The sequence below is a fragment of the Rana temporaria genome, chromosome 5 (assembly GCF_905171775.1).
Source record: "Rana temporaria chromosome 5, aRanTem1.1, whole genome shotgun sequence".
NCBI lineage: Eukaryota > Metazoa > Chordata > Amphibia > Anura > Ranidae > Rana > Rana temporaria.
In genome coordinates, this window is record NC_053493.1 from 349,809,956 (window position 1) to 349,837,458 (window position 27,503).

At 46.6% G+C, this 27,503-nt stretch overlaps 2 protein-coding genes across 5 annotated transcripts in view; one reads left to right on the forward strand and one right to left on the reverse strand.

The window, feature by feature from the left end:
* The window catches only part of RALYL (RALY RNA binding protein like), a 1,196,807-nt gene that overhangs the window by 387,502 nt on the left and 781,802 nt on the right, over positions 1 to 27,503 (forward strand). The gene's annotated exons all lie outside the window — the stretch shown is intronic.
* On the reverse strand, positions 10,616 to 18,167 carry LOC120941230 (hemoglobin subunit alpha-3-like). Its single transcript, XM_040354537.1, has 3 exons — positions 17,951 to 18,167; positions 13,583 to 13,787; positions 10,616 to 10,889 (listed from the first exon to the last, which is right to left on the reverse strand). The coding sequence occupies exons 1-3, from the start codon at positions 18,091 to 18,093 to the stop codon at positions 10,761 to 10,763; spliced, it is 477 nt and encodes a 158-aa protein (XP_040210471.1). The 5' UTR covers positions 18,094 to 18,167; the 3' UTR covers positions 10,616 to 10,760.

Below are 27,503 nucleotides of genomic sequence, written 5' to 3' on the forward strand. Positions count from 1 at the left end.
AGTAGCGTGGCCACCCAGTACAGGTTGTTCTCCTTCAGCCTTTTTATACGAGGGTCCCTCAACAGGCACGACAGCATGAAAGACCCCATTTGCACAAGGTTGGATGCCAAGCTCATGTCGCATTCCTCGTCCTCACTGATCTCACTTCTGGTCTGGTCTGTTCTTCCCCCCAGCCACGTACAACATCACGGGTACCAGATAGGTGACAACGAGCACCCTGGGATGCCTGCTGTGGTTGGTCTTCCTCCTCCTCAAAGCCACATTCCTTCTCTGACTCCTCTTCCTCACACTCCTATTCCAGCGTTGCTGCAGGTCCAGCAAGCGATGCTGATAAGGCTGTTTCTGGTGGTGATGGTGACGGTGACCACAACTCTTCCTTTTCACGCTCATCTACGGCTTGATCCAGCACTCTTTGCAGGGCACGTTCCAGGAAGAAAACAAATGGGATGATGTCGCTGATGGTGCCTTCAGTGCGACTGACTAGGTTTGTCACCTCCTCAAAAGGACGCATGAGCCTACAGGCATTGCGCATGAGCGTCCAGTAACGTGGCAAAAAAAATCCCAGCTCCGCAGAGGCTGTCCTAGCACCCTTGTCATACAAATACTCGTTGACGGCTTTTTCTTGTTGGAGCAGGCAGTCAAACATTAGGAGTGTTGAATTCCAACGTGTCGGGCTGTCACAAATCAAGCGCCTCACTGGCATGTTGTTTCGCCGCTGGATCTCTGAAAAGTGCGCCATGGCCGTGTAGGAATACCTGAAATGGCCACACACCTTCCTGGCCTGCTTGAGGACGTCCTGTAAGTCTGGGTACTTATGCACAAAGCGTTGTACAATCAGATTCAACACATGTGCCATGCACGGCACATGTGTCAACTTGCCCAAATTCAATGCCGCCAACAAATTGCTTCCATTGTCACACACCACTTTGCCGATCTCCAGTTGGTGCGGGGTCAGCCACTGATCAACCTGTGCGTCCAGGAGTGCTGGTCAGGTGTGACTCTCTGCTTTTAGGCAAGTCAACCCCAAGACAGCGTAACACTGTCGTATCCAGGATGTGGAATAGCCCCTGGGGAGCTGGGGGGTGCAGTTGATGTGGAGCAAGACGCAGCAGCAGAAGAGGACTCAGCCAAGGAGGTTATCGAAGAGGATGGAGTAGGAGGAGTAGAGGAGGTGGCAGCAGGCCTGCCTACAAGTCGTGGCGGTGTCACCACCAACTCCTATGCAGAGCCACGCATTACATGCTTGGCAGCCGTCAGCAGGTTTACCCAATGCGCAGTGTAGGTGATATACCTGCCCTGACTGTGCTTTGCAGACCAGGTATCAGTGGTCAGATGGACCCTTGCCCCAACACTGTGTGCAAGGGATGCCATGACTTCCTTTTGCACAATAGAGTACAGGTTGGGGATTGCCTTTTGTGAAAAGAAATTTCGGCCGGGTACCTACCACTGCAGTGTCCCAATAGTTACACATTTTTTGAAGGCCTCAGAATCCATTAGCTTGTATGGTAAAAGCTGGCGAGCTAAGAGTTCTGACAAGCCAGCGGTCAGACGCCGGGCAAGGGGGAGACTCTGACATTGGCTTCTTACGCTCAAACATGTCCTTGACAGACACCTGACTGTGGGCAGATGAGCAGGAACTGCTCAAGGCGAGAGACGGAGTGGTGGATGGTTGAGAGGGGGCAAGGAGGACAGCAGTGGTTGACGTGGCTGAAGATGCTGGACCAGGAGGAGGATGGTGGCTTTGAGCTTGTGTGCTGCTTGTACTCGTCATCATGTGTTGATCCCATAGGCGTTCGTGATGTGTGATCATGTGCCTTCGCAAATCAGTTGTACCTAGGTGGGTGTTGGATTTCCCATGACTCAGTTTCTTTTGGCACAGGTTGCAAATGGCATTGCTGTTATCAGAGGCAGACACACAAAAAAATGCCACACTGCTGAGCTTTGCAATGACGGCATTCTGGTGGTGGCAACAGCATGCCTTGATTGGCGTGCTGTCTGGCTGACCCTGGATGCTGATACATGCTGTCTGACTGTGCCACTAGCTCCTTGCGACGACCTCCCCCTGCTTCCAACTCGTCTCCTCCTCCTCCTCTCTGTCTCCCCATCTGAACTTTCCCCCTGTTCTTCTCTTCGAGCTGGCATCCACGGACACATCGTCATCATCAACCGCTTCACTTGTATCTGACAACTCAGCAAAGGAAGCAGCAGCGGGTACAACATCATCACACTGTACGTCCATGTGTGGTGTAATGCTGCCTGACTGAGACATATCCCTTTTATCTACATCCTCTGGCAATAATGGTTGTGCATCACTCATTTCTTCCAACTCATGTGTAAATAACTCCTCTGACAGATCAAGTGAAGCAGCTGTGGTGCTAGTTGTGGTGGCAGGCGGGCGAGTGGTAACTTAAGAGGTGCCCGAAGCGGAGCTGGAGGAGGATGGAGCGTCAAGGTTCCGAGCAGAAGCTGTAGAAGATTGGGTGTCCTGTGTTAGCCAGTCAACTATGTCCTCAGAACTTTGAGTTCAGGGTACGTGGCCTCTGAACACTGGGCATTATTCTAGGGCCAAAGGGAATCACAGCACCACGACGGCCCCTGCGGGGTGGACTGCCTCTGCCTGTCATTTTGTTTTTTGATTAGTTTAGTTGTATTATGCGTGCAAGCTACTGTGACACCAGATATGAGTGGCACTGTACACTGGCAGAAGTTGGCAGAGTAGACACCGTAGGCCTGACACACACGCTTGCAGACAACTGCTATTCTATTAGTCAAAAAAAATGTTTTTAAATGTAATCTACTGTGACACCAGATATGAGTGGTGGCACTGGGCAAGTGGGCACAGTATACGCTGTGAGCCTGACACACGCTGGCAAGCAACTGCAATTAGATTACAGAGGAAAAAAAAAAAAAAGCAGACTGATTTACAAGCCATAAAAAGGGCTTTTTGGGGTGCTGTCAGAACGCTGTCCTTACAGCAGAGATCAGATGAGCCTTTCAGGACTGCAGTGGACACTGAATACACTGGCCTAGCTATCGATTTCCCTATTAAATCAGCAGCAGCTACACTGTCCCTCCTCTCACCAAGACTGCAGCTTCCGAATGAATCTAAAATGGATGCTGTCCAGGAGGTGGGAGGGTATGCTGCTGATTGGCTGTAATGTGTCTGCTGTAATGTGTCTGCTGACTGAGGTACAGGGTCAAAGTTTGCTCAATGATGATGAATAGGGGGGCAGACCGAACATCGCATATGTTCACCCGCCCCAGCGAACAAGCTATGTTCGCCGGGAACTATTCAGACACTGTGTATGGTTGTTTGAACCCATCAGCATTGGAGCACTTAAAAATTGTTTAAAGACATCAGTCAGCTGGCCAGCTTCTCCACCGCTCTTCCTCTGGCCGAAAGAAGCCTCAGAAACACGTTGTCCAGTAACAGGAAATGGTAACCTCCCAGGGTCTGGAAAGGCATTACACAAACTTTTCTTAAAGGTGTCCTGAAGATATTTCCTCCTCTGAAAAGGCAGGATGAGCTCTGCAACTTTACCCTTGTAACAGGAATCAAGAAGGGTGGCAGAGGCATGAGATTGAGTTCTCTGGATAAAGATGAAGTTGTCAGGAACTTCCTCCCAGCCACGTACAACTCCTTGGGTTTCTGGGGACTGAAAACCATTCCTTGTAGACTGCCATGTGTTATCCTCTACATCCATGCCAACACAATCCTCCTCCTGTGTGTTTGGCGGCCCCGCAGGAATGCCATCTGCATAAAAGGGGCCTTGAGAGGAAAGGAAAACCTCCTCCCGCTGTTCTGCCTCAAGTGCCCTGTCCATGATTCCATGAAGAATGTACTCCAGCAGGAAGACTAGAAGGACAACCACTGATGCAGGTGCGCTGCTCACCATCCTTGTGGCCTCCTCAAATGGTGACAGGACAGTGCATGCATCCTTAATCAGCAGCTACTGGCATGGCAAAAAGAAGCCAAGCTCCCCTGGTGCCACACTCACGGGTACCCATTTATTGCTGTGTGCTGCATTGCCAATGTTGAGCCCCAACTGGTGGGCATATCACAAAACGGGGTGGTTGGTGGGCAGGCTGCATGTCAGCGAGAAATGCCCAGAGACTCTTCTGGCCTGCCTCAGCAGATCTTGCAAGCCTGGGTACCTGGTCAAGAAACCCTGCACCAAATATGGAACATGCGTCCTGTCGGAGATGAGGTTGGTGCCATTGTCACATACAACCATTTCTGGCTCAAGCTACCATAGCGTCAACCACCTCTGAGCCTGCCCCTGCAGAGCTGACAAGATCTCTGCCCCAGTGTGCCCCTGCCAAGCAGACCAACTGACGCACAACATGACATCTTTTAGTCTGACTGCTTGCATAGCCCCTTTCATTCTTACGGAGCACTGCTGCTTCAGACAATTCTACAGAAGCAGCCATAGAGGAAGAGTCCACAACCAGCTAAACTCGCATGATTGATTCCCACATGTTATTCCAGACTTCAGGGGAAATTTCAGAGACAATATCTGCAGAAACCTGCGCAGACGTCAATGGAAATTACACCCTGAAAGCACCAAAAGTAGTAAAGAAAACAAATGCGGCATTGCACCGATTAGGCGTGCAATGTGACATGTCAAATTGCATCAGTGTGAACCAGGGCTTAAATAAAAAGATAAAAAGTTGTATTGCATCAGTGAGATGCTTTTTAAGCCCAGTGTCATGAAATACCCCAGCCACCAGATGGCGCATCGGCGCGCGCGGGGCACGCGCAATCGCGGCAACGGCGCGCGGGCACGCGCGTTCGCGGTACTATGGCGCGCACCGGCGGCAACGGCGCACGGGCGCGCGCAAACGGCAATTCGGCGCCAAAACGGGGTACTTAAGGCGTCCTGAGAGTCTGGCCTCTTGCTGTCCGGTCTAAAGTGTTTCCTGAACCTGCCAGTACCTGTTACCCCTGCTTGATCCAGATCCTGATACCCGGCTTGTTCCTGTTGACCCTGTCTTCCGCCTGCCCTGACCTTTTGGCTTGCTCCGACCATCCCTCTGCCTCATCCCTGGTACTCTGCCGCCCGCCTGTTACTGACCCGGCTTGACGACCCCTCTACCATCCTGACCTTCCTGTGCCTGATCGGCTGGTCCAGCTTCTCTCCGGCTTCTGGGACTTTGCACTGTCTTCTGGGACTTGTTGCTGCTTGACCTACAAGACATTTTCCCTCCGGTCTGCTACTTGCCAGGCTGCACCTGCCTTCCAGAGACTCCATCAGATCCTGCAGAAGCAGCAACCAGCCCCTGCATCAGCGTCTCTCCAGGCGCTTGTGCGACTCTGTATTTCCGTTCCCCCTGTCTACTTTACCAGGGGTCCCGGAATCAGAGGAGTAACGGCTGCCACTTCCTGCACGTCGGGCTCACCCTCCGAGGTACGTGACAGTACCGGACAGCCATGTCCGAGCCCGCGCAGGGAGTGGATCCTATGCAGGAACTTTGCCGCCATCTTGAGGGACTGACCCAGGCTGTCCGAACCCTGCAAGAAGGCTACACGCGTTTGGAGAATCGTGTCCAGGCTCTATCTACTCCCGCCACCACTGCAGCGGCTTCTGGGGCATCTGCTTCCCCATCCGTGATCATGCTGCCGCCCGAACCCAAAGTCCCTATGCCCGAGAGGTTCGCGGGTGAGCGTAGTAAATTCCGGGCCTTCCGCAATGCTTGCGAACTGTACTTTGCTCTGCAGCCACGGACCTTTTCGTTAGAAGCCACTAAAGTGGGTTTCGCCATTTCACTGCTGTCTGGCGAACCGCAAGCTTGGGCCCATCGCCTCCTGGAAAACAAAGATCCATCACTTGACAATATTACTACCTTTTTCCAAGCCATGTCTCTGCTGTATGAGGACCCTCACCAGGCCGCCTCCGCGGAAGCCGCTTTGCACGCCCTGCAACAGGGTCGCAGACCAGCAGAGAACTATGTGTCCGAGTTTCGCAGATGGAGCTCAGACACAACCTGGAATGACTCGGCCCTCTGTTACCAATTCCGCCTTGGTCTTTCTGAGCCACTGAAGGACGAACTGGCCCGGGTAGGAGTTCCAGGGACCCTGGATGCATTAATTAACCTGACCATCCAGATCGATCGGCGCCTGAGGGAGCGCAGAACGGAAAGGGCCGCTGCCCCATCTCGTCCGGTCTGGATGTTGCCACGGGTGCCTCCCGTTTCCAGTATAGTTCCTCCGGTTCCTTCAGCCTCATCTGTTCCTGACACCTCAGAGCCCATGCAGCTGGGTCTCCTCCGCCCTTCCCTGACGCCCGAAGAACGACAACGCCGCAGGGTCAACAACTTATGCCTGTATTGCGGGGAGGCCGGGCACTACGTGAGGACCTGCCCTGCCAAACTTCGTAAGTGTCTGTCCATGTCTTCCGTTCACCTACCTGTTCTGCCAAGTAATTCCACTCATCTGGCTATTCCTATTCTCTTCCAGCTTCCAGGAGAGACTATCCAAGTCAGCGCTATAATTGACTCAGGGGCCTGCAGCTGCTTTTTGGACCAGTCCTTCGCCATCAAGCACCGGATCCCTTATCGTCCCCGGACTACTGGACTCTCTGTTTACCTAGCGGATGGCTCGGTGTTAAAATCCGGACCAGTCACCCGAGAAACCCAGCCTCTTCCCACCACCATTGCTGAAAATCACCATGAATTGCTATGCCTAGATGTGATTCACTCTCCCCTGTTTCCTGTCATACTAGGGATACCATGGCTTCAAGTTCACAACCCGCAGATTGACTGGACCACAGGCAAGGTCAGCTTCGGTTCTCCGTTCTGCCGACAGCACTGCTTACAAGTGTCATCTCCACCTCTGCCTTTACTTTGTATGGACTTCGACATCGAGACCCGTCAATCTGTTCCAGAAGCTTACCATGACTACCTGGATGTTTTCAGCTTGAAGGGGGCTGAGACCCTTCCACCACACAGGGCCTACGATTGCCCCATTGAACTCCTTCCAGGTGCCGAAGTTCCTTTCGGAAGGATCTTTCCCTTAACAGGACTTGAACTAGAGACTTTTAAAACGTACATCGATGACAGCCTGAGGAAGGGGTTCATCCGCCCGTCCACATCACCCGCAGGAGCGGGCATCTTTTTTGTGGAAAAAAAGGACCATTCCCTTCGCCCTTGTGTGGACTATCGGGAACTTAATAAAATAACAATTAAGAACCGGTACCCTCTCCCCTTGGTGCCTGAACTGTTTCAACGTCTTGGGTCCGCGGTTGTCTTTACCAAACTAGACCTCCGTGGGGCCTACAACTTAGTCCGCATACGTGAAGGGGGATGAGTGGAAAACCGCTTTTCGTACCCGTTTCGGGCACTTCGAATATTTAGTCATGCCCTTCGGGCTCTGTAACGCACCAGCAACGTTCCAACACTTCGTGAATGACATTTTTAGAGACTACCTGGACCTCTTTGTCATCATTTATCTGGACGATATCCTGATCTTCTCCCCTTCCCTGGAAAAACACCGGCTACACGTAAGGAATGTACTTAAGCGTCTCCGAACCCACGGACTGTATGCCAAACCCGATAAATGCGAGTTCGAGCGCTCAAGTATACAGTTCCTGGGGCTTATAATTTCCATAAAAGGCGTTGAGATGGACCCCCAGAAGGTCTCCGCGATTCTTGACTGGCCAGCACCTACTGACCGAAAGGGCGTTCAGCGATTCGTCGGTTTCGCGAATTTTTATAGGAAATTCATCAGAGCCTTCTCCAACATCATTGCTCCTATAACGGATTTGACCAAACAGACTTCTCGGTTCCGTTGGACTACAGAAGCCCAAACAGCCTTTGAAACCCTGAAGGACTTGTTCACTTCGGCATCCATTCTCAGACACCCCGACGCGAGTTTGCCGTACATTCTTGAGGTGGATGCGTCTGAAACCGCGGTTGGGGCAGTTCTTTCGCAGAGACAGGGCCCCAAGGCTCTGTTACACCCCATTGCTTACTTCTCCCGTAAGTTATCTGAAGCGGAAAGAAATTACGACGTCGGGGACCGAGAGTTGTTGGCAATAAAGGCCGCTCTGGAGGAGTGCCGTTACCTCCTGGAGGGCGCAGCGCACCCAATTTTGATTTTCACCGACCACAAGAATCTCGAGTACCTGAAGGTGGCCAAGAGACTTAAACCACGCCAGGCCAGATGGGCACTTTTTTTTACGAGATTTTCCTTTCACATCACGTACAGGCCAGGGTCAAAAAACATCATGCCGGATGCTCTTTCCCGCATGTACGGAGATTCAGGGTCTCTCAGCTCCCCTGACACCATCTTGTCATCAGGAAACTTTCTGTTGTTACAAAGGGACTTATTACCTCAAATCAGGCAAGCCTCTGCTGGAATTTCCCCTTTATCTGGTTCGGAGCTGCAGTCCAGGGACGGTTTGCTATGGCATCAGGACAAGATCTTCGTGCCTGAGAGTCTACGAATTGATGTCCTGAGCTCTTGTCACGATCATGAGTTGGCTGGTCACTTTGGAATACAAAAAACTTCTGAACTTTTGCAACGCACCTTTTGGTGGCCTCAACTTCTGAAGGATTGCAAGGACTATGTGGAGTCATGCACCATGTGCATTCGCAACAAAGGAAGCAAGCTTAGAGCCTGGGGACTCCTTAAACCGTTATCAGTGCCAGAGAGACCATGGAGAATGATCTCCATGGATTTCATCGTGGAACTTCCCCCATCAGAAGGCTTCACCACTATCTTTGTGGTCGTGGACAGGCTCTCAAAGATGGCACACTTTGTCCCTTTGAAAGGCACACCCTCTGCCCCGGAAACAGCCAAAGTTTTCATCAGGGAAATTGTTAGACTTCACGGCATCCCAGCGGACATCGTGTCCGATCGGGGGGTGCAGTTCACTTCCAGGTTCTGGAGGGCACTCTGCAGTAGTCTCAAAATCGGTCTCTCCTTTTCATCAGCATACCACCCACAGTCAAATGGGCAGACGGAGAGAACAAATCAGACTCTTGAGCAGTATCTCCGCTGCTTCTCCTCTTTCTCTCAAGAAGATTGGGTGTCCCTGCTGCCCTTAGCGGAATTCGCTTACAATAATTCTATTCACTCCGCCACCAAACAGTCACCCTTTTATGCCAACTACGGGTTTCATCCATTGTTCCTGTCTAATTCTATTCCGGAAAGTACGGTACCCGCTGTCCAGGACACTTTAAATTTTTTCAACACAAATAACAGGATCCTGCAGGAGACAATGACTAAGACACAGGAACGCAATAAAGAGATCTTTGACAAGGGAAGAAGAGGAGAACTCAATCTGGAACCAAAGTTTATTTGTCCACTCTGAATTTAAGACTTGCATGTCCCACGAAGAAGCTAGGCCCTAAATTTGTGGGCCCCTTTTCTGTTAAAAGAAAGATAAATGAGGTAGCCTACGAACTTGACTTACCAGAAACCTTTCGAATTCATCCAGTCTTTCATGTTGCTTTGCTCAAACCGGATGTTCCCAACCCCTTTCCTGAACGAGATACTGGTCCCCCAGAACCGGTATTAGTCAATGGGGAAGAAGAATTTGAGGTAGAATCCATCCTTGACTGCAGGAGGAGACGCAACCAAATTCAGTTCCTCGTTAAGTGGAAGGGGTATGGGCCCGAGGAGAATTCATGGGAACCAGAGGACAACATACATGCTGAGAGGCTAATCCAATCATTTAAGGACTCGCATCCACTGGAGATGTCTCGATTGAGCATCTGGAGGCTGCCCATTGGAGGGAGGCAATGTCATGAAATACCCCAGTCACCAGATGGCGCGTGCAATCGCGGCAACGGCACGCACGTTCGCGGTACTACAGCGCGCACGGGCGCGCGCACCGGCGGCAACGGCGCACGCAAACGGCAATTCGGCGCCAAAACGGGGTACTTAAGGCGTCCTGAGAGTCTGGCCTCTTGCTGTCCGGTCTAAAGTGTTTCCTGAACCTGCCAGTACCTGTTACCCCTGCTTGATCCAGATCCTGATACCCGGCTTGTTCCTGTTGACCCTGTCTTCCGCCTGCCCTGACCTTTTGGCTTGCTCCGACCATCCCTCTGCCTTATCCCTGGTACTCTGCCGCCCACCTGTTACTGACCCGGCTTGACGACCCCTCTACCATCCTGACCTTCCTGTGCCTGATCAGCTGGTCCAGCTTCTCTCCGGCTTCTGGGACTTTGCACTGTCTTCTGGGACTTGTTGCTGCTTGACCTACAAGACATCTTCCCTCCGGTCTGCTACTTGCCAGGCTGCACCTGCCTTCCAGAGACTCCATCAGATCCTGCAGAAGCAGCAACCAGCCCCTGCATCAGCGTCTCTCCAGGCGCTTGTGCGACTCTGTATTTCCGTTCCCCCTGTCTACTCTACCAGGGGTCCCGGAATCAGAGGAGTAACGGCTGCCACTTCCTGCACGTCGGGCTCACCCTCCGAGGTACGTGACACCCAGTCACATCCCATGTGTTGACCATTGGATTCTGCAAGTGTCTTTTTGAGCCTAGAAGATCAAAATACACCTGCCAGAATACCTTTATTGGACTTTTTATATAGTAAAATTTCCTAGAGTAGATGTCATAGCTATTGTGTTCAATATTTGTATCAAGAGAATAAAAGTTGAGGCAGAAATGAAAAATATATTGGGCTTTATTCAAGGAGTACGCCACAGATACATTTGATGGACACACAAGTAAATCATTGCAACTAGGTAGTGATTGAAAAGAGCCCAAAGAACTTCCCATTCCACATTTCTTGCCTGTTATACAGGATTCATTTATTTGTATCTGGAGGTGAAGACTGCACCAACTTCAGCTAGGAATTTTCCCCAGGCAGCCTGAACATCGGGAGTGAACTTAGCAGGGAAGTGAGTAGCCAAGGTTATCTGGATAGCCATAGAAAGCAGCTGCAAAGAGAAATAGAGAATATATTATTTTGTCAACACACGCATTTTTTAAATAAGGACAACAATGTTCAAACTGCCGTAAACCAAGAGTATTAGCTTCCCAAGGCTGAGGTTTACAATTAATTTACTGATCTCATGTAGCATAGCTTAATAAAATTGTGTGCCAATTTCTAAAAACTAAAGCACAATGCAAACTTGTGCCTTATAGCAACCAGTTAAGCTTAGCCTTTCAGAAGACAACCGTAGTTAGACCTGCCGGTAACAGCATTTCTACAAGTCTTTCTGGACAGCACAGCTCCACCCACTTTACCAGGAAACACTGCAGTCCGTTTCTTTAAAAGACCAGTCACTTCCACTATGGCCTCAGTTTATAGAGTCCCTCCAGCCATGCTGAAATTAGAAACGCCTGAATGGAAGAGCTCTGAACTGTAGGTGCAAGGCTACTACCCCCCCCCCCCCCATCCTGACCGCTAACCGTTTGGCATTGTTGTGATGCTGGCACTATAGGTACGTGAAGTTATGCATTCCTCAGGTCTATGGACACCAGAAAGCACCCTCTTAGCTGGAAAAAAAGCCATTCTTAACCCTTTGAATAGACTTGTTTAATAATTTTCAGGATTCAAAACTAACTGAAATTCTCCTGATGGTTTCTTGACTAGAGACACATGCAAATGGCACCCTCATCATTCCTGGAAAGGGGAGGGGGAGTTGGAAATACGGATGATCACTGCTCAATACGTTCTTGCAGGAGAGAATATTGCTAGGGACTTTTCTTGGGCTCAGGGAGTCAGTTATGTAAAACCAACTTGGTGGGGACTGTAAACTCCAGTCCGTAGCCCTCTGATATTGTCTTGAGGACAAATGGACTGGTTGTTGCCATCTTACATTGTGGGGAAAAGGACTGCAGTCCTACTTCCACAGTCAGAGGCGTGCCACTGGTTTTTAGTGGTTGGTTATGAGGTCAGACTAGCACCCCTCCCCCCGGGACCTCCAGGGTCTCTTGTATCCCGTCTTTCGAATGCTGGGTTTGGCGAACATTTCTCTTAACCTGAGGGGTTGCCTTTTTTTTACTGGGAAGGACCTTTTATCTACCATCCTATCCAACACAGCTTCAAGACCTTTGCACAAAAATCTCCCTCAAAACAGAAGACCACATAGCTTCTCCCAACAATGTTTTAACCCATAGTGCGCTACACGTTGAGTTTGCCGAGGATCTTGCAGACATCCTTATAATTTCTGCAGAGGTGTCTACCAAAATTACAGAAGTCAGTAGGGTACATGGCAGAGTGTCCAACAGGTCTTTGCTGGAGGTTCCTGCTTCAAGATAGCTTTTCAACTGCTCAAGCCAGTGCTCTGGTTCCTGGCCACCACAGTTGAAGCCATAGCTGGCTTTAAATTGGCCAAGGTAGAGTCCCAGGCTTTTTTTTTTTTTTTAAACAGGGAATCTGCCCTTTTATCCATTGCATCTTTTAGGACGCCTATATTCTCAAATGCCAGGTCTGTATTCCGTGACACTTGTGAAAATGCTGCATCAATTTTCATTATGTTTTTTATTCCATACGTGAGTGTCATCCTCTTCGAAAGGGAATCTCCCATTTGAGTGATTTGGAACACACAGTTTGAAAGGAATTTATGAGCACAATGTTTAACCTCCCCCAAAGCCCCAAAACATTTTGTCATGTAAAGATAACCGAGCTTTGTCCTCTTTAATGTTCAATGTAGTATGGATGGTCTTTAATAGATCATCCACCTCTTCTAGAGAGAATCTGTAGTGTGTGGAAGCTTCCTCCCCCCCTTCATCAGAACCTGGGGAAACACTTCCCTCTTCGTCCTCCGATTCCTGAATCACTGACCCCTCTGGGTGCAGAAATACTTGGATGAGAACAGGATGGCGAACTGACTGTTAGGCTGTGCAACCAGACATTTGTCTAGATAAGAATGTAACGAAAGGAGCCAAGTTGTTCTGGCTGGGAAGAGGCTGTAGCTGAGGAAGTCTCCTCTTTAAATAATCTATACTGGTCCTGCATAGCACTTGGTCCAAGGCTCCAAGTGTGTTTTTTGCAAGACAAGCATTTACTCTTAGGAGGAGGAATCCTTGGCTTTCGTCTGAAACACACCAAAAGCCCACTCCAATAAATACCTACCATTATTTTAACAAATAGAAAGGTTAAACAAAGCCCTTGAACTCCAGTGGAATACCCAAGCAGAAATAACCTTTTAGCCCCTTTGTTGTTACTGCAGCTTTACTTAGCTAATGACTCCCCCACAGTCACCATGCTAAACAAAACAAACTCTTAGTGCTATGATCCAAGGAAAATACATGCTCCCTTTCCCCCCCAGGGTGTAAAAAAAAAAAAAAAAAAAAAAAAAAAAGCCCCACCGCCACTAGGTCCTCTGGATCCATGTTGCCATGGCTCCAGTGGCATTTTGGCCACTTTTGTTTGATTTTCCTGGTCCTTTCACTGCTGCGCGGACTGAAAATTACACCAGCTGAGGCTGTCTCCTCCCCCTGTTTCAGCAGCCAGAACCTGCATGCACCGGCTGAAGTCCCGCCCGGAAATGACACTCGTCACCCGGAAAGCATGGAGGCCAGGAATTGCAGAGAGGCTATGACATTTAAACCCAATTTATTTTGTCCACCTGAATAAAGTCATGGTTTCATATTGTGCAATATTATTCAAGACAGTCCTTACACTATAGTTTCCTGGATCCACTCTTAACTGGTATGCATGCTGGTCAGCGAGGGAGGACAGGTTGTCAGCAAGGTTATTCAGGTGATCAGCTGCATTTTTAAGAGCATTCATAACCTTTGCACCTTGTTTTTTGAGGTCATTGGAGCCAGGGGTCAGGTCGAGGTGTTGGAAATAGAGTTTGGTTTGGGGAAAGCTAAGGAAAAGCCTAATGGAAAGGAAAAAATAAATAAAGTGTGTAAATGCATATAAAATTACACTTCAATTTAATACTGCATGTATAGACAGTGGGAAAGCAAACTTTATTTTCCCTCCCTGTTAAAACTTGAAGACGGACCTTGCCGACTAGGGATGAGCTGAACACACGGTGCGAATAATTCTTAAAGTGAAATATTCCTTTAAAGATCGTGACTTAGGGGTCCCCTTAGTCTGCATGTAAAGTGGCGCATCTGTCTCATGTATTTTATTGTGCCACAAAACAAATCAGATTTCCCCCCAAAAGAAGTAATAAAAACCCACACACACACACCTGGAGACAGTATGAATTTTTTTTTTTTTTTAAATAAAGCAAAAGTACAATGTATTCCATGTCCACATGGGGGGGCTGGGACCTGCCCTCACTCGTTAAAGGGCACTTCAATTCCAATAAGCCCCCCCACAAACCACTGGGCAAGGGTTGTGGGGCCCTTTTTTTAAATTTTGGCACCCTGCCTTTGGCCAATTATGGCTTTCTCAGCAGAGCGCACTGTGATTGGCCAAAGCATTTGGCCTATAAATCAGACATCACTGCAATCTCGCAGTGCATTGTGGGGAATTCTGTGGCGCTTGAATTTGCCAAGAACTCCCCATAAAATTTGCTGTTCAGTGAACACCCGTTGGTAGAGCTCATCCCTAGTGCTGACCTTCAAGAAATTGACCAGAGACAAAATGAAACCCTTGTTTCATAGCTTGATGGAAACTTTGCAAACAAATGCTACATACAATACTATTCAGCAATTTACATCTCTCTTAATTTCCATTTAAGTGTAAAGAGAAGGTTTTTTTTGTGTGCAAAATGCACAGGTGTGAACCAAGCCTAAAAGGCCGAGCCTGAGAAGTGCAGTGAATGAAATCAGGTGATTAACACTTTACTTGACTGATGAAATGAAGTAGCACATGCACCAAGAAGACTTAAATGAAAAGAGAAGGATTGTCCAGGTCCTCTCCTAAACAGTTCAATCCTCACCTAGGCATCATAGCATCGGGCCAGATTCACAAAGAGATACGACGGTGTATCTACAGATACACCATCGTATCTCTGACTTACACTGGTCCTATCTATGCGCCTGATACATAGAATCAGATACGCATAGATAGGGCTAAGATCTGACAGTGTTACACTGTCGGATCTTTTTTTCAATTTAAAAATGGCGCTGGGGCGTTCCTGCTGATTTACGATAAATATGTAAATCAACGAGATACGCAAATTCACGAACGTACGCGGACCCGTCGCAGTGTTCTTACGTAGTTTCCGTAGCGGTTTTCCCGTCGTATACTTACCCCTGTTTTTAGAAGGCGCAGCCAATGTTAAGTATAGCTGGCGTTCCCGCGTCGAATTTGAATTTTTCAACGTCGTTTGCGTAGGCCGATTCACGAACACGCGCGTTGCAAGTCCCGCTCACGTCGAAACCACTGACGTCCTAGTGACGTCAGTGGGAACAATGCACGCCGGGAAAATCCCCGGACGGCGCATGCGCATTTAAATCGGCGCGGGAACGCGCCTGATTTAAATAGTACACTCCCCTAGCCGCGGAATTTGAATTCCGCTGGGGGATTTAGGATCCGCCGTCGCAAGTTTGGAGGTAAGTGGTTTGTGAATTAGCCACTTGCCTCCTAAACTTGCGGGAGCGGATCTTAATTCACATAGATCGAGCGGATCTATAGATCCGCTGAGCTACGTGAATCTGGCCCCATGTCTTAGTATTAGACCGAGTTCACACCTATGCGAATTAGATGTGGCTTAAAAACACATCCAATGTGCAAGTCATTAGAAAATACATTCATTTTTATGAGGCAGGTTCACATATGTGCAATGCATTCGCACTGCCCAAAAAAAAAAAAAAAAAAAAAAAAAAAAAAAAGTGTGCCTTTTCTAGGCATTGCAAATTGTCTGCACCTTATATGGGAACTCATCTGATTCGCAGACGTGTTCCATTCTAAACAGGAATTCTCTCCCTGCTCACTACACACCCCCCCCCCCGATCAAATTTGCAGCTACAAACGCACAGGGACCGCTAAACAGCTCTGTTATCTCTTTGCAGAGATAAAAGAGCTGGAATTCACACCGCACAAGTGTGAATCCAGCCTTAAGCCTAGGTTCACATTGGAGCGATTTAAGAGATCAAATTGCATGAGAAGTAGCAGCCTATTGGAGGCAATGGCACTGTTCCAATTGGTGCGACACCGATTTTTCAGAACCGCACCGATTCTCAAAAATAGTTCCGGCACTACTCTTTACAATTCCGGGTGCGACTTCAATAGACATCTGGGCATGAAGCCACACAGGTGTCCATCAAGTAGCAGCTGAAATCATGCTGACTTTGCTACTTTGAAATTGCACAACGTCAAGTGAAATAGCACGATATCAAAGTAGCATCAATGTGAACCAGGGCTTAAGTCCAACTGGGATGTTTTTCTTTGAGGGCTTGTTCACATATGTGGAAGCGACTGTTGCGCCTCTGAAAAGTTATGCTTGGATTGCTTGAGGTGGGGATTTAACATACTATCATGCCATAGTTAAGTTGGAGGACAGCCTCAATGCACTACATTATTTGCATTCATAGGTAGCACTACCAACCTAAAGAAACATGGGGCTAGATTCAGGTAGGGGGGACGTAAATTTGTGCGGGCGTAGCGCATGTTATTTACGCTATGCCGCCGCAATTTAGAGAGGCAAGTGCAGTATTTACAAAGCACTTGCTCCGTTAGTTGCGGCGGCGTAGCGTAAATCTGCCGGCGTAAGCGAGCCAAATTCAAATGTGGAACAGGGGGGTGTGTTTTATTTTAATGACTGGTGACCCGACGTGATTGACATTTTTAACAAACGGTGCATGCGCCGTCTGTGGACATATCCCAGTGTGCATTGCTCCAAAGTACACCGCAGGGACGTATTGGTTTCGATGTGGACGTAAATTACGTCCAGCCCCATTCACGGACGACTTACACAAACAACGTAAAATTTTCAAATTTTGACGCGGGAACGACAGCCATACTTAACATTGGCTAGGCCAGCTATTTGTTCGACTAACTTTACCCCCGGAAAAAGGCTTCTGGTTTCCAGAATACGCTTAAATTTACGATGGCGTAAATGCAGAGTTACAACGGCATATCTACTGATACGCCGGCGTAACTGTCTCTGAATCTGGCCCATGCTGTTTAAGCTCAGCATGACAGCTGTGATATGTGACCAGCTATAGATTGTGTTTAGGCAGTCAGGTGACTGAAGCCCTAAGGATCCTTTCACACAGAGCAGAGCCCACTTCAATCCACACTGGATCCATGAGCAGATCCCTTGCTGAATCAGAGTTTTAGGGCTAGTTTACAATGGCCCTCTGAAAAGCAATTCACATTGGATTGCCTTTCAGAAATTGTTTGACAGTGCAATATATTGCCTCCTCACCACCCATTTTAACCCTATGAAATCCCACACCACATGCATTGCACCTCAGCCCCACTTGCATGGAGCATGTACAGGGGGATATCTGCTGGTCAAAAGTGATAGGGGGATACAACAGTGTCATTTTTTTTGCATTTCCTTTATATGACTGCCATTGCAGCTTGTTTGGGTGGGGACAGTTTTGCCAAGGACACAAAGAACTCTGCATGCAATGCATACATTTGCAGCAGTGGGTCAGCGAGTTAAAAAGCAGGGTGGAGGCAACAGTGCCTCCTCGCCACTTGTCAAACATCCTCTGAAAAGCAATGCACCACACAACTTTTCTTAGCTTGATCACTGCTGCAGCAGCAATGATCAAGTCCATACAGAGGTGTGCCTTTCAGCACAACTTCCTCACTCAGCCCCCCCCCCAGATCCCTCCAGTGCCAGGCACACCACAGAGCTCACCTTCACATCCCTACTTCATCCCACTGACCATTTGCCATCTTCACCCCAGGCACAGGATGACCTTTTTCCACCACTAGAGACAGGTATGAATTCTATCAGTAGGGTCTTAGCATTTTGAAGAGGACTGGAATAAATGGTAAGGAGTAGCTAATTGTGAGTGTAAACAAAGTACATTAACCTAAAAAAGGTCCCATGCTGCTACATTATACAGCCAGTTGAAAATTCAGGGTTATCTATATACAATATAACCAAGAGTAAAGGAACCTTACCTGGTCAAAGCCTCAGCACCCAAATCTTCAGCATTTCGTGAAATCTCACCCATCAGGGAAAGGACAGCAACCGTCTCCTTAGCAGACAGACTCATTGTGATGCTTGGTAAAAGGCCAAAAACACAAACAAAAAGAAGCCTCATTGTGCTACTCAAGTGTTGCTGCAGGCACCTTCAAATCCACTTGGCAACTCAAGACAGGTCCACATTAAACTGACTATCTCATCAGCTTTTAAAGCATTAGGACACTACTCAGAAAGGTAAGATGCATTCCTATTGGCTGACAACTACATACCACTTATTAGAAGTCACACCCTCTGAACCGTGCATGTTTTATGTGCTGATGTAGGGTAAGTAGCTCATTACTATTGGGATACCAAGTAAAAGATGCATTCCTATTAGCTGAAACTGCATAGCGCCCTTTAGAACTGACTTATCCTTTGCAAGCTGAATGTGCTGACATAGGGTAAGCATCTCATCACTATGGGGGTTATTTATGAAAGGCATATCCACTTTGCACTACAAGTGTACTTGGAAGTGCAGTCGCTGTAAATCTGAGGGGTAGATCTGAAATGAGGGGAAGCTCTGCTGATTTTATCATCCAATCATGTGCAAGCTAAAATGTTTTTTTTTTATTTTGCTTGCATGTTCCCCTCTACATCTAGATCTACAGCGACTGCACTTCCAAGTGCACTTTCTGTGCAATTTCAAGTGCACTTTGCACTTGTAGTTTGCACTTGTAGTGCAAAGTGGATTTCCCTTTAGTAAATAACCCCCTATATGTTGATTACAAAGTATATACACTCCTTTTGTGTTTACTGATCTATTGCTGATCATTGCAGTTGAATGCATTAAAGCAGTGGTTCTCAACCCTGTCCTCAAGTACCCCCAATAGGCCATGTCTTCAGGTTTTCCTATATCTTGCACAGGTGCTTTAAATCAGAATCAATGGCTTGGTATTTTGGACAGCTATTTTATTTAAGAGAAACTCCCACAACATGGCCTGTTGGGGGTACTTGAGGACAGGGTTGAAACCACTGCATTAAAGGACATGGCGCAGGGTTGCCAACTTTCAGTAAATTTATGAACAGTTTGTAAAATCTGTACTTTTTGCATCTGTCCTTGAATATCCATTACGCACATGTATGTGCACAGATGCAACAATTGTGGATTTTACAAACTGTTCGTAAATTTACTGAAAGTTGGCAACCCTGACATGGCATTACACATATGTTTTCAATGTACTCAAGTTGAAAATGCTAGTTGTGATTGTTTTAATTAAAACAATCTCATCTGCACCCTTCTGGGGGTTAAGAATACTAGTTAACTATTATTTTAATAGAAAACGTTCACATATTCCTGGACTACCATAATTCAACTATGGTTGTTACTTCAAAATACCATATCTATTTTTTATAAGGGATTATTTTCTACATTAAAGCACTGGTTATCAACCTTGGCCCTCATGTACCCCCAATGGACTATGTTTGGGGAACTTCCCTTAGATAAAAAAGCTGTTATCAATAACCTGGGGTTTATTTACGAAAGGCAAATCCACTTTGCACTACAAGTGCAAAGTGTACTTGAAATTGCACTACAAGTGCACTTGGAAGTGCAGTCGCTGTAAATCTGAGGGGAAGATCTGAATTGAGGGGACGCTCTGCTGATTTTATCATCCAATCATGTGCAAAATAAAATGCTGTTTTTTATTTTCATTGCATGTGCCCCTCAGATCTACAGCGACTGCAATTCCAAGTGCAATTTTAAATGCACTTGTAGTGCAAAGTGAATTTGCCTTTCGTAAATAACCCCCCTATGTCATTGATAGTGATTTAAAGCAGCTGTGCAAATAAAGGAAAACCTGAAAACATGAACCAATGTGGGTACTTGGGGACTGAGATGGGGAACCATGGCACTAAAGCATTCTGCAGAGAAATACTGGATAATTGCACATGGTTTTTTAGTTGATTTTCGTTTAAAGACCTTAAATGAAACGAAAGAAGGATTGTCCATGTCCTCTCCTAAACAGTTCAATCCTCACCTAGGTATCATGGTATTTCTCAGTATTGAAGTCCAACTGGGACTTTTTCTTTGAGGGCTCGTTCACATATGTGGAAGAGACTGTTGTTTTATACTTTTTTTTGCATATGGTCAATACATTTCAGGAGGTAGCCTTTTGGGTGTATACAATTTTTTGTTTTTCTGTTTCTCTATTGACTGTTGCTTCCCTGAAAAGCTATGCTTGGATCGCTTTTCAGGACTGTTTGAAAGGTAGTGATTTAAATCGATAATTGGCATACTATAGTTAGATGCAGGGCGGCCTCATTAAACTACATTATTCACGTTCAGAGGTAGCATCGCCAACCAAAAACAACATGCGGTTTAAGCTTGGCATGGCAGCTGTGGCATGTGACCAGCTGGTAGGAGCAGCTATAGGTTTTGTATTTAGGAAAAAACAAAAAACTGCGCTAATATGTAGGTAGTTTAAACTAAAAATAGGCAGCAGCTGGCGTGCGATACACATACAAAAATAGAATTAGAACAAAGCCACGCCACAAAACACTGACACATATATGCTCAAGATCTAATATGAGACAAGTCCATAAAAAACAGTCCATAGGAACAATAAAATCTTCATTAGATGCAATTCATGCAGATTTGAAATCCTGGAAGTTAACACCACCAAAGTGACATGTATCCACACATTAAGTGATCCCTTCACCGGAAATATGAGGTCGCTTACCAGAGGGCAAGCTTCTATGAGCAATCGGCTATAGCCCAGCCGCGGCCTTGGTAAACTCACATGGTCATGGAGGGAGACAGGTCCCGGGAAGAAATCGCCAGGTACACTCACAGGCACATCCGGTGATGGAAATAGAAAGAAGATTGCACCATAGCGTAATTCCATATATAATATGGCGTTTATTAAAACGTAGAGGTACTTACAAACAAACAATTAAAAACAGCGTGTATAAAAATGCCGGCTGGCAGATTGAGGAGCCCTTCCTCTAAAGCGTGGTGATGTCACTGCACATCCTCCCAGACGCGTTTCATCATCAATAGGACGTTCTCAATTGGATAGGGCGTATCAGTGATTTACCAATTATATACGGCCAAGCCTCATTGTAAGATGCAAGACAATAGCAGCGTAAACGCTATCTTAACTGTGGTAAAGAATGCCCATACTTGGCGGTGCGGCGCTACACCCCTGGGAGGTACAAAAAATGGATGGTAAATGTAAGAATATAAAAGAGGGATGATACTCAAATCCGTCATCTAACCAAGCATAACTAAGTATCAGAAAGGAAGTCCCATAAATGGTTAGAATAGGCCTGGCACTGGCCTCATGACTTCCGCTGTGATTCTAAATAATGCAACCATCCGCCACCTAGAGCCCTTACTGAGTAACGCAGATGGACAGAAGATTGCAACATCCCCTTCTTAGGAGATTGTAGGCGTTGTTTAAGCCACCCTGTGGTCACCCAATGGATAGCTGATTTATACCGAGTATCGGAATGATTCCCTCACTCACACAGCTAACCATGGACTCTGAAACCTTCAATACATAATCGCTCAGTGGATAAAAATCCCTATGTAAACTGAGCAAAACTATTCCAAAAATCCACATTATAAAAAAAAAAACCTTTCCCGATAAGCCAAGAAGTGATTCTATAATATAAATTAAGCCCATAAATATATATAAAAATATGAAAATGAATAAAAATATAAATATATATAGTATGGAACCTCTGTCATTAGGGTACTAAAACCTCAAGGACAGGGGTAATATTCCCTGAACTTAGTATCAACAAGTGTTCCAATACTAAGGAACATGCCCAAAAAATTAATTTGGTGATAAATCTAAATTAGTGTAGGTAATTACTACTGTAGCACTACCCCCGCAGGAGCCACTGATTTGTTTTGGGATTGGCGTATTAAGTTACCCTGCAGTATGTCTAGGGGTGATACCAGTGAGTCAAAACAGTGAGCGAATGTCCAGACAGTGAATAAAGTTTTCTTTCCAATGCTTTTTTTACCAGGCCAACATCAACATAAATTGGGAAGGACAAGGTTGATGAAGAGAGAGAGAGAAAACCTTGCAGTATCAGGCCTGGATATTGAATGGAACAGTCAGTACTGCTCTGTATAGTACCAATTTGTAACTCGTCGCCACTCCATCTAGAGTGGGGAAAGTGCCCCCGGACAGACCACTCTCACAAGCCTGGCAGCCGAGATGTCACTTAGGATTTCTGGGAGGAACAGGCCTCTCTCACAGACCTGGCTCTAGGACCCCTGCCACAGGCCAATTACAATAACTGAGCTAGATGTATAAATAGAGCGAGTCCTCCCAGTAGATTTCTGCATTGGATACCAGATGACAGCAAGCATACCTGTCAGTACTCTGGTCACCAGATCCCCAATTAGTTTGTTCAGGCTCTGTTGGACAACCTGCCTCCGGGTCCTCCTCAAACCGACTCCCCAATCGAACGGCACCCAGCCTGGGATCCTTTCAATAGAACCTGGAACCCAGTAAGTCACTGGGGTCCCCTTGTACCTCTGGATGAGGTTCCAAGTAGTCTGCAACTTTGGCCAGGTGGGCCGCGCCTGCAGGGTCCATGGATGCGTGCACCTTGAAGGTGGATTCCGCACCTAGAACGGGGACACCGTGAAGATTTTAGAACACATGACCCCTGTCACAGATATACCCCTTCTCAGCATGCCCCGTGAGGGAAAAGCTTCTCTAATTGGCTGCTGGGGAGAACTTTCTCTGCCAGAACCCCTCTGGCACCAAATGCTGGCCAGGGATGGTATCACATCCCTGGAATACAGACTGACCCAGTGGACATTTCTGAAATGACAGAAGTCACAATTTAAACAAATTGTAATGGGAGCAAAATAACTCTCCCATTTCCCACTAACTTTAGCGTAGTGCCCATGCTGAAAGCAAGGGGGCTCTACACTACCATAATAAAGTGCTAGCATTAACTGTGCTCTATGAAGACGATAATTATCCGCCCAGAAATAGACGAGAACTACCGGTCTCTAAATTACCTGTGACTTATGATCATAAAAAATGTGTTCTAAAAATATGCCAAAAATTAATATTGTTAAAGTGATATAAGTACATACAATTATAAGAATATATACATACCAAAAATGGGGGGAACTAGGGGGGATAGAAACCACCTCTATTGGTGCAGATCACAAAGAGTTTACAGATCAAGCATTATTTATGAATGCATTCACATCTGTTTCAAAGTTCAACCCATAGGGGGCATACGTTTTTAAACGATAGATCCACCCCATTTCCGTTTTAGAAATCTCCCTAACAAGATGGCTCCCCCTCCAATGTGGCTTAAATTTATCTATCCCTACAAACAGGGTATTAGATGGATCCTTTTTGTGTTTTAACCTATAATGGTTAGAAACGGAATGGTTTTTAAATCCTGCCAAAATGTTGGTACAATGTTGTGTTCATTAACACAAATTTAGAAGGATCTTTTAGTCTGGCCCACATACTGCAGGCCACAAGGACACTGCAGTAAGTATACTATGCCAGTAGAGGCACAAGTAATACAGGGCCTGATTGAGTGTTCTTGCCCAGTGGCTATAGAGGTAAAGGTGGTAACACACCTCTGCGAGCAGGAATTCAAGGAGCAGACCCTTGAACTGATTGAAAAAAACAATACCTCTAGTTGGGGGGTCTAGAACATTCACTGCCACTTGGTTTCTTATGGACTGAACACCCTTAAAGATAACTTAAGGTTTCGACGGCAGGATATCCTTCAACACAGGATCATTTAATGCTATAGGCCAATGTTTATTAACAAGTTGGGAAATAGTTTTATGTTGAATGTAATAGGTTGTGATAAAGGGTACCCCATCTGGGAACTTGGCACCCTCGTTAGCAACCCTTTCCTGGAGAAGGTCTTCCCCTCCTGGTGGCTAAAACACCATTCATAGATCCTTGTAGGGACTCTTTTGAGTATCCATTCCCCCAAGAAACAACCAGTCAGTATCTCAGCCTGAGCTAAAAACTGATGAGGATCAGAACAATTCCTCCTCAGTCTGAGATACTGACTCTTAGGGACCGCTCTGAGCCATGGTTCATGGTGGCAGCTATCCATTGGTATAAAGGAATTTCTGTTTGTTTCCTTGAAAAATGTGGAGGTAACAAATTTATCATCCTTCACCTCGATTTTCAAATCCAGGTAGTGGACATCAGTCTGTCTGGCCTCATATTTTAGTTGGATCCCTCTCTGATTATTGTTTAGGGATACCATGAAGTCTACCAAGTCCTGATATTCACCGGCCCATAGGAGGAGGATGTCATCGATATATCTAGCCCAAAGGGCTACCTGAGGTGTTACGCTTGAATAGATGACATCCTCCTCCCATTTCGCCGTGAATAGATTCCCCAAACTGGGGGCATATTTAGCCCCCATGGCGACCCCTGTATCCTGTCTGTAAAAGTTATCATCAAACCAAAAAAAGTTTGATGCTGCTGCGAACCTCACTAATGACATCACAAAGTCCACTTGTTTAGATTGGAGCCCAGAGTCCCTTGTTAGGAAACATTGGACTGCCTCGAACCCCAATGCATGGGGAATTATCGTGTACAGGGAGGTGACGTCCACTGTAACCATCCACATAGCTGTAGGAGAACATCCAGAAAGAATATTGATACTATGTCTGGAGTCCTTAACATATGACGGGACTTTTTTCACCAATGGTTGCAAATAAAAATCTATATATCTGCCCACCTGGGGACTAACTATGGGACGTCCCCGGGAGCAGACCGGATTTTTGTGAAGTTTTGGTAAGTAATACATAGTTGGGGGGCCTTCGGTATCAAATAGAGTCTTTCATAGAAACCTCTCCCAATGAGTACCTCTAAGTCCCTTTTGTATTTAGCTTTAGGGTCGCTTGGTAACAGAGTATATGTACTTGTGTCATCCACAATGTTATGTATTTCTCTTAAATAATCTAAGAGAAATGCATAACATTATCCAAATGTTATCCAAAATGACAATCCCCCCCCCTTATCCGCTGGTCTAACCACCAACTCATTGTTTGTACAAAGAGAATCTAGCCCTTCCTGTAGTGTTTTGTTAAGTCTCGCCTTTTTTATCTCAATAGCCTCCAGTTCTATAATTAATACATCTCGAAAGATCTTAAGAGATGGTGCCAACCCACCTGGAGGGTTAAACAATGATGCATTCGCTAGGCCAGACTGGACATAGTTATTAGTCAACAAATGATTTGCAGGTGAACTACCAATCGTATAACGTTTTATACTTAATTTTCGGATGAATTTGTGAATATTGTAAGGGGTTAGCTCGGTAGCGGGGTGTGTGACCCCCTGGATGGGTTCACTACACACTGAATTTATACAGACAGGCAGTCGAAGACGGTTGAAAACAAAGATTCTGGTTTATTCTTCCATCTTGCTGTTAACAAGTGCAAGCATCTAAACAGCATAAACAAAATCAAACATAAAATAAACCCTGGCCACTTGGGGCGTCTATCTTCACCACACAGGAACCTATCTATGGAGTCTGGCACAGCCTAGTGCTGGGCAGACACTGCTGGTCATACAGCAGAAAAACAATAGTCTTTTGATTTTTATCACACAGAAAAATCAATCGCCTCCTCACCTCCTCAGAAGACTTTCAGCTACTGCTCTCTTTCACTCAGAAAGCCTCAGGATGCAGCAAATCAGTGGTAATCTTCTGGATTACTTATAGAGGCCTTAATTGCCTCATTCTGAACAGCTGAAGTTTTCCAACGCCCTTAGATCTTTACTGGCTACTTTTGCAGCCGACGCCCAATAACAATTGGTGTATTGTCTAAACAAGGCAGAAATGTATGTCCCGTCTGTGACAACACCCACAGATTTACCTGACTTCCTGTCACAATATCCATATATGTATTAAATTTATTTAAACTCTTAGGTGGAGCAAATTTAAGGCCTTTGTCTAAAATGGATTTTTCTGAATCTGTCAGTGTTTTAAAAATTCCTTTACCCATTATGTTTTTGTGCGCTTTGAGTGCCCTGCATCGCCTCCCCCCTCTATTCCCTCTCCTCTTTCTCCCTGTCTTTTTACACCCTGATTGGGTCTGTGAAAACCCCAGTGTGGGGATCCACCTTGGGATTGGAATGGGGGGGTGCGAACCAAGCTCCACCACTGGGTGTAGGGTATTGGGGCACATTTTGGGGCATTGTAGCCATCTGGACCTTCCTTGTCTCTAAGGGGAAAGAAGGAAGGTCCATATCCGAACGGCCATAAGAAGGGGATGGATAGTCACCGTCCCCATACTGGCCCTGTCTCCAGTTGTCCACTGTCGATAAAGAAACCCCTCCCCCTATGCTCGTTCTGACCCCAACCTCTACCTCGTGGCCCGTGGCCATATGGTTTGGGTGCTGAACCTTGATAGTACAGACCCATATTTTGGGGGGCCCCATAGCCAGGAGCTCCATACTGTTGCCCGGTCTCGTATGATAACCCAAACCCAGATTTAGGAGCCCCTAGGGGGCATACCTGACCTCTACCAGAGGGCCCCCTAGGTCCTCCCGAACCCCTTCTAGGGGAATGTTTGGCCTGGGGCCCACCTGATCTAGCGCCAGGGAAATTAAGTTTGGGACCCAAAGGATCAGCTGTGTGAGTGAGGGAATCATTCCGATACTCGGTATAAATCAGCTATCCATTGGGTGACCACAGGGTGGCTTAAACAACGCCTACAGTCTCCTAAGAAGGGGATGTTGCAATCTTCTGTCCATCTGCATTACTCAGTAAGGGCTCTAGGTGGCGGATGGTTGCATTATTTAGAATCACAGCGGAAGTCATGAGGCCAGTGCCAGGCCTATTCTAACCATTTATGGGACTTCCTTTCTGTTAATTAGTTATGCTTGGTTAGATGATGGATTTGAGTATCATCCCTCTTTTATATTCTTACATTTACCATCTATTTTTTGTACCTCTCAGGGGTGTAGCGCCGCACCGCCAAGTATGGGCATTCTTTACCACAGTTAAGATGGCGTTTACGCTGCTATTGTCTTGCATCTCACAATGAGGCTTGGACTTATATAATTGGTGAATCACTGATACGCCCGATCCCATTGAGAACGTCCTATTGATGACGAAACGCGTCTGGAGGACGTGCAATGACGTCACCACGCTTTAGAGGAAGGGCTCCTCAATCTGCCGGCCGGCATTTTTATACACGCTGTTTTTAATCGTTTGTTTGTAAGTACCTCTTCGTTTTAATAAACGCCATATTATATACGGAAATACGCTATGGTGCAATCTTCTTTCTATTTCCATCACCGGATGTGCCTGTGAGTGTACCTGGCGATTTCTTCCCGGGACCTGTCTCCCTCTATGACCCTGTGAGTTTACCAAGGCCGCGGCTGGGTTATAGCCGACTGCTCATAGAAGCTTGCCCTCTGGTAAGCGACCTCATATTTCCGGTAAAAGGATCACTTATTGTGTAGATACATGTCACTTTGGTGGTGTTAACTTCCAGGATTTCTAATCTACATGAATTACATC